The 7,574-nt window shown below is 43.8% G+C and overlaps 1 protein-coding gene across 1 annotated transcript; it reads right to left on the bottom strand.

The window, feature by feature from the left end:
* Positions 1-1,419: 1,419 nt before the first annotated feature.
* Positions 1,420-7,247, bottom strand: LOC138977015 (microfibril-associated glycoprotein 4-like). Its single transcript, XM_070349905.1, has 5 exons — positions 6,701-7,247; positions 5,558-5,691; positions 5,296-5,392; positions 2,917-3,084; positions 1,420-1,972 (listed from the first exon to the last, which is right to left on the bottom strand). Exons 1-5 carry the CDS (start codon positions 6,999-7,001, stop codon positions 1,719-1,721), a joined length of 954 nt encoding a protein of 317 aa, XP_070206006.1. The 5' UTR covers positions 7,002-7,247; the 3' UTR covers positions 1,420-1,718.
* Between the last annotated feature and the right edge of the window lie 327 nt (positions 7,248-7,574).

Raw genomic sequence — 7,574 nt, 5'->3', positions numbered from 1 at the left:
ATCTTATTCCTTGTCGGTTCCTGATTCCAAAAACATATGGATATGATATGTTTATATTAAAAACACGTTCAGAGAGTTAATAAGAATAGGGATATAGAAAAGCGTGCTACCCTCCTCAGCGCAACCGCTACCGCGCTTTTCTGGATTGTTAATTTCACTGCCTTTGCCACGAGCGGTGGACAGACGATGCTACGAGTGTACGGTCTTGCGGGTGAAAATGCAATGCGTTCAGTTTCATTCTGTGAGTTCGACTGAGCTTGACTAAATGTTGTATTTTTACCTTACGCGACTTGTTCTTCTGTGTCTTACCACTAGCGCCACATACCAGTATGGTACCATCCCGTTTCGCCGCCATCCCATTTCGCCCCCATTCAAGTTTTGCGACATTTCACAAGCCGAGCGTCATGTTACTACCAGAGACTATAGAGTAAACACTATAGTCTCTGTTACTACCGTGTCAAACCACTAGCGCCACATTCCAATTTGGCGCCATCCCGTTTTGCTGCCATCGCATTTTGCCCCATCTCTATTTCGCGACAGGTAACAAGCAAAGCGTCATTTTTTTTTATCGTGTATAACGCGCCATCCCATTTTGCGCCCTCCCATTTTCGTGTCTTTCACCTAGTCAAACGTCACTTAACTATTGCATCATTCAACTAGACAGACATTCCATTTGCGCGACATCCCATGTTGCCGCCTCCCCAGGAGTACGTCGCGTGCAAGACGAACGTCCACCGCGAACTATAAATCCGGGAGTAAAAATCTCGCTATTTGGGGAGTAAATATTTCGTGGAGGGAGTTATTTTTTCGTTGCTTGGGGAGTTCTTTAATCGTACAAGATTTTTAATTGGAGAAAAAAATTCGTACGAATTTTTTTTACTCCTGAGCCTGTTTTTCGTAAAGTAAAACGTTCGTATTACACCGGCATCAAAGTAACACATTAAATTTAGCAAGATCTAGATCAGCACTTGTCAGGACGTGTACGGGAACGTGTACGGGTAAAGTCATCAAATCTAGTTTTTACGTCACGCTTTTGCCAAGATCTGCAAGTATTGGTGGGAGCAAAACAACGTATGCATTTGGAACATTGGAGAAAAAAGTGAGTCACGACACGTTCGACCATCTAGAACACTGTAGTAACAGCAAAAACCAGCCATCGGCGAGACTATGTTAAGAGATAGTCTCGACTAACATCCAAAGACCGAGACGGATCACGCTCGTCTCCGCCCGTAGCTTGGGAATGCAGATCTACTTTCTGTAATTCTGAGCACATGTTTAGAGTAAACATGACATATGTAATGTTTTTAAATTCAGGAGAAATTAAGGAATATGATGCAATCATTTTTAAATATTTAAGTGAAAAATCGATTTTAATGACAATTTTAATGAGCAAACTCATCTACTAATGTGTACGCTGCCGAGCTGATATTCAATCCCATAGTCCGGACGTTGTCAAAGATTGCTGGACCAAAATGTCAGTCAATTTGAATGGAAAATGAGGGCGTGACAGCTATGTCAAAACAGTTAGTCAAAGAATGTTAAACAAGTTAAGTTTGCGCGATGTTTTATGATTGACAAAACGTAACATTACGAAACCTTCGATTGATCGGGTAGGACAGGTCGAAGTTCTTCCGACTGCTTTGTTTTGTCAATAATGAAACGAGCCATCATCGGAACCGTTTTTGTCTTCTGAACAACGGCAGACATGCTCCCCTTGTTCATGCTGCTCGGATCTTCATCTCAGCGAATTTAAAGGAGTACCCCAAACCGGCAAATTCTTCCCACGCTATTCCTTGTAGATGTGGATCACTGCTGTTGGTCATGTACACCCCGTTCAAGTTGGATACGTAGCAAACCCTGTACCACCAGGCGCTGTGGTATAACTCTGCACAGTTGTGACCGCTGTCCGTGTCGTGGTCCCTGTCCCACGTGGTGAACTGCATACCATGATGAAAGAACAGCAGACTGTCACCTGGGGAACGACTTTGATTTTGTAGTCACGTCAGTGTGTGTGTGTGTGTGTGTGTGTGTGTGTGTGTGTGTGCGTGTGTGTGTGTGTGTGTGTGTGTGTGTGTGTGTGTGTGTGTGTGTGTGTGTGTGTGTGTGTGTGTGTGTGGGTGTGGGTTGATGTGTGTGTGTGTGTCAGTGTGTGCGTATACATGTGTGTGTGTGTGTCAGTGTGTGCGTATACATGTGTGTGTGTGTGTGTGAGTGTGTGCGTATACATGTGTGTGTGTGTGTGTGTGTGTGTGTGTGTGTGTGTGTGATGTGTGTGTGTGTGTGATTGAATGTGTGTGTGTTTGAGTGTGTTTGTGTGTGTGTGTGCGTGTGTGTGTGTGTGTGTGTGTTTTAGTTGTCCTGTATGCGTGTGAGTGTGAGTTTATGCGTGCTTGTGTGTGTTTGGGATTATGCGTGTGTGAGTGCGTGTGTTTGTGTGAATGTGTGTGTGTGTGTGTGCGTGTGTGTGTGTGTGTGTTTGTGTATGTGTGTGTATGTGTGTGTGTGTGTGTTTGTGTGTGTGTGAGACTGTGTGTGTATGTGTATGTGTGTATGTGCGTGTGTGTGTGTGAGTGTGTGTGTGTATGTGTATGTGTGTGTGTGTGTGTGTGTGTGTGTGTGTGTGTGTGTGTGTGTGTGTGTGTGTGTGTGTAGTAGCCCTGAATCATCGCAGGGATATCCAAGTGCCATATATGTCTGTATTTGTGGAGACCAAGAATGATTGTCTTGTGGTAGGCAGAAACATAGACAGCAGAGCAACAAACCGATTGACTGAGGGAAAGCAATTCAACATGGACGTGTTTGATTTCTTGATCTCAACCGACTTCAAATTGGAAATTAAAGGGAGAAGTCACAAAACAGCACTCCTTTTCACGGTTTTGATTTGTGTAATATATACAAGCATCATCATGCACCTACCAGCGTCTCCCCCAGTGAAGCTGCCAAGGTTTAGACGGTAGTTGTCGCTGCTGTCGCTGATGAAGAAGTTGCTGTATGTGGCGTAACCTTTTGTCCCATCCCACTTCATTAAGTCCACGCGAAGTTCCTGCTCCTGTCTGGACGTCAACATGTGCAAGACGTCAAGACCTGGAAAGTATCATCGCACACAATTCACACGTCTGTCTTGACGTCAACACGTGCAGGGCGTCAAGCCCTGGAAAGTATCATCGCACACAATTCACACGTCTGTCTTGACGTCAACACGTGCAGGGCGTCAAGACATGGAAAGTATCATCGCACACAATTCACACGTCTGTCTTGACGTCAACACGTGCAGGGCGTCAAGACATGGAAAGTATCATCGCACACAATTCACACGTCTGTCTTGACGTCAACACGTGCAGGGCGTCAAGACCTGGAAAGTATCATCGCACACAATTCACACGTCTGTCTTGACGTCAACACGTGCAGGGCGTCAAGACATGGAAAGTATCATCGCACACAATTCACACGTCTGTCTTGACGTCAACACGTGCAGGGCGTCAAGCCCTGGAAAGTATCATCGCACACAATTCACACGTCTGTCTTGACGTCAACACGTGCAGGGCGTCAAGACATGGAAAGTATCATCGCACACAATTCACACGTCTGTCTTGACGTCAACACGTGCAGGGCGTCAAGACATGGAAAGTATCATCGCACACAATTCACACGTCTGTCTTGACGTCAACACGTGCAGGGCGTCAAGACATGGAAAGTATCATCGCACACAATTCACACGTCTGTCTTGACGTCAACACGTGCAGGGCGTCAAGACATGGAAAGTATCATCGCACACAATTCACACGTCTGTCTTGACGTCAACACGTGCAGGGCGTCAAGCCCTGGAAAGTATCATCGCACACAATTCACACGTCTGTCTTGACGTCAACACGTGCAGGGCGTCAAGACATGGAAAGTATCAACACACACAACTCACACGTCTGTCTGATTATCATTGTTTGTGAGGCGTCAAGACTTGGAAAGTATCAACACAAACAATGTGCGGATGCAAACATTGCCTGGTAACGCATTGTACTTATTTATCAGTGATTCCATTCAGTCAGTTAATCAATGATACATTAGAATGATACAGGGTGACAAAAACAAATGCAACCCTAAAAAATACAAATAGCATCTACATCTGTTGCCCGAATAACTTGATATCAGGGGGACATAAATAACAGTCTAGATATGACTTTTTTTTACGAAGTGACAATTCTATAGATCAAATGGTCTGATGTTTGTGCAATTTCAAAAAAGGTCACCAATTCGGCTAACGACTCAACAGAATTTTACCCCCTCCCCCCTCCAACTTTTCGGATTATTTGAATGTCTGAGTATACACAAAACCCCCTTCACACCTTAGATCATCGGTGATCTGAAAAAAAGCAGTTACAGCTAGGTTCAAGGCAACCCCCTAGCAGGAAGATGTTCATGCCATTGACAATTTCGGAGGTGTAATTTGGAACACATTTGCGAGAACAAGGTAAACATCGTACCATTTTACCTACAGACTCGAAACTGTGTAGAATGGTCGTCAATGAACTGAAGTGCATGGGCAACAACTATGAAGATATTTGCCAAACTCAAATAACTGGAAAATGTTACCCTTTCGTTGTAAAGTTACACTTGCGCAATGTCGCGCAAAATTCATCAAGGACATAAACGCATTCATCCATGGGAAATGCCCTGAGCCTGCCTGTTATTGCTGCAACACAGTCACTGATTGTCTAATGTTGATTGCGGTATACTATGTCATTCGAATTATCCCAACAGTAACAATGTGGAGAGCTTAAATCGGGTTAGTTTGGCTACCGACCAACTTCAAACCTTGTAGTGTTGAGTCGATCCCCGAATTTGGCAACTTTATATTAAATTGCATCAAATTTCAAACCATTTGTGACCCTCCACCACGGGATGAGTCGCATGTCACCTCGCGCGGTTCTGCGCTAGGCTTAATATAAGTCCGGGGGGACTGTGGTAAAAGTGTGAGGGTCACCTTAGTCACAGGCTCATAACTCAAAGAGTTTTCGCTCTTTTCTAAAACGGTTTTCACCACTGGATAGAGCACAAACAAATCTTTAAGAAAATGTAAAAATATGAAAATCATGCAAAGGTGACATGCGACTCATTTCGTGGTGGAGGGTCACATTTGTTCTACAGAATTGTCACTTTGTGGAAGTGGCATGCATAGGCAGACGTTTATTTCAAAGAACACACGTTTCCCTGGGCCACCCTGCCACATTTGCTGTTCAAAAACGAAAATGAAATAACATAAATAAGATCTCCTCAGGTCATTCGACTCAAAAGACTTACCCCGCCAAAACTCTCCGTTCATAGACCCAAAACCTTGCTGGTACTGGTTCCAGTCTCGGTAGAAGTTGACTGACCCATCTTGTCTTCGCTGAAACACCTGCAATAAAACGTGCAGGTACTTGAAAAAAACCTCTTTGTGATTTTCTGTGTGTGTGTGTGTGTGACGGTGTGTGTGTGTGTGTGTGTGTGTGTGTGTGTGTGTGTGTGTGTGTGTGTGTGTGTGTGTGTGTGTGTGTGATTGTGTGTGAGTGTGTTGACCTACCAGCCAGCCCCCACTAGTAGTATCATGGTCACAGTAGACCTGTAGTCCGATGTTGTCACCTTCCGGGTAGATAGTGATCACGCCACTCTCGTTCATGTAAGGTTGGGCCTCCACACAGTCTCTTGGTTTGATGGCTGGTGGGTATAACACTGTATAACGAAATGTATGTATAGGTTACATGCCGAGGCTCAGTGAATATTAAAAATAATGGTCAAACTTAGCGGATCATGACAAATGCGAGCTTCAGGTGGTTTTTTAATGACAGCGAACTGAGAAAAAAACACACACACACACACACAATCACAAGCACACACACACACACACACACACACACACACACACACACAATCACAATCACAATCACAATCACAATCACAATGCAAACAAAACTCATTCAGACCTAATGGCACACGCGCGCCTGATTAAATTACGATTGAGTACATGTCACTCGACTTACCTGCCAAGTTCTTAGAATATGACTGAGCACCAGGAGCTTCTCTAACTTGGCGAACTTTTATGTGACAGTGATGAGATTACTAAAGAAGTTAAATCCTTCTATGCACAGTTGTATGCTTCAAGGGAACATAATATAACGAATGAAGACATTCCTAATAACTTAGAACATCCTGTTTTGACTGATGAAGAACGTAATGGACTTGAAGGTATTATTTGTAAAGAAGAATTAGCCAAAGCAGTAAAACAACTTAAAAACGATAAAAGCCCCGGATCGGATGGATATTCAGCAGAATTTTTAAAATTTTTCTTTATTGATCTAGGTGCTTTCTTGTTTCGTTCAATTAATGAAGGTTTTAGAAAAGGTGAAATGTCGGTAACACAACGTCAAGGTGTGATCACCTGTATACCCAAAGAAGGGAAAGATAAAAGGTTTCTAAAAAATTGGCGTCCTATTACTCTTTTAAATACTGTCTACAAAATAGCTTCCACCTGCATTGCTGAAAGGCTGAAACGTGTTCTCCCAACCATAATTCATGAAGATCAAAAAGGGTTTATTCAAGGTAGGAATATAGGCGAAAATATTCGTTTACTCTATGATTCTATTATTTATGCTAATGAACTCATTCAGACCTAATGGCACACGCGCGCCTGATTAAATTACGATTGAGTACATGTCACTCGACTTACCTGCCAAGTTCTTAGAATATGACTGAGCACCAGGAGCTTCTCTAAAAGATGACGTGAACATCTCCTGCATACCGCGACCTCTACAGACATCCCCGTCAATGGTGAAGGTATCACAGCCATCTTGCTGGTCGCAGAGTACAGCGCAGTCCAGGGTGCTTCTTGCACGTGATACGAACATGATATTGTTCTTGAAAGCCTTGCCATTGAGCCCCATGTCGATGTACATGTTGGTCTTCACGGTGGCTGTAGCTGCGCCATTTGAGATGAGGAAGGCGGCAAGAATGATCAGAATTGTCGCCATCTTTGTCGCAAGTGAAAGCCAACAGCTGTGTAAAGCAAGCAAATACCTACACGTTTAACTTATACGGACACACTGGCAGTTACTTTCAAAGCTTTCCAAACTATGGAGCTGGGATACTTTACGGCACAACGTGAAGAACTGCGACTGGTACCCCCTGCAGAGCTTGATGGAATAATATATACAGGCCACCACTCCTTTTTTCTGCTGCAATGGGTTTGAATAATGCATCTGTCGTCAAGGTGACAGAGAAATAGCAGAGGCGTAGAAGGTCTGGATGCAGCGTTGGAAGTGGAACCTGTTTTGTCACAATTGTTATTATGGAGAGAAAAAAAAGCAAAGTGTTAAATAACGATTGTGAGATGATCGCAGCCAAATGCAGCGGGTGGGGTTGGGGGGGGGGGGGGGGGTAGGAGGAGGGAAGGAGTATTCATTTAGTAAAAGTGTTCCCAGTGTTCTACACGAAACAGCTTGGCTGTTGACTGTGGCAGGTGTCGCAGTGGTTAAGTCCTTTAATTGTAGATAAACAATACATTATATAACACACACAAAACAGGTAATCTAATGGTAGATAAA

This window comes from Littorina saxatilis, linkage group LG9 (genome assembly GCF_037325665.1).
Source record: "Littorina saxatilis isolate snail1 linkage group LG9, US_GU_Lsax_2.0, whole genome shotgun sequence".
Classification (NCBI taxonomy): domain Eukaryota; kingdom Metazoa; phylum Mollusca; class Gastropoda; order Littorinimorpha; family Littorinidae; genus Littorina; species Littorina saxatilis.
This window is presented reverse-complemented; position numbering and strand designations above follow the sequence as displayed.

Bases quoted from the DNA above. Each gene is read 5' to 3' on its own strand.
- LOC138977015 (XM_070349905.1), bottom strand. From the start codon at position 7,001: ATGGCGACAATTCTGATCATTCTTGCCGCCTTCCTCATCTCAAATGGC. The intron at 3,085-5,295 runs GTAAGTCTTTTG...GATACTTTCCAG, and splicing joins GAACGGAGAGTTTTGGCGGG to GTCTTGACGTCTTGCACATG. The intron at 1,973-2,916 runs GTAGGTGCATGA...GTCGTTCCCCAG, and splicing joins CTTCACTGGGGGAGACGCTG to GTGACAGTCTGCTGTTCTTT.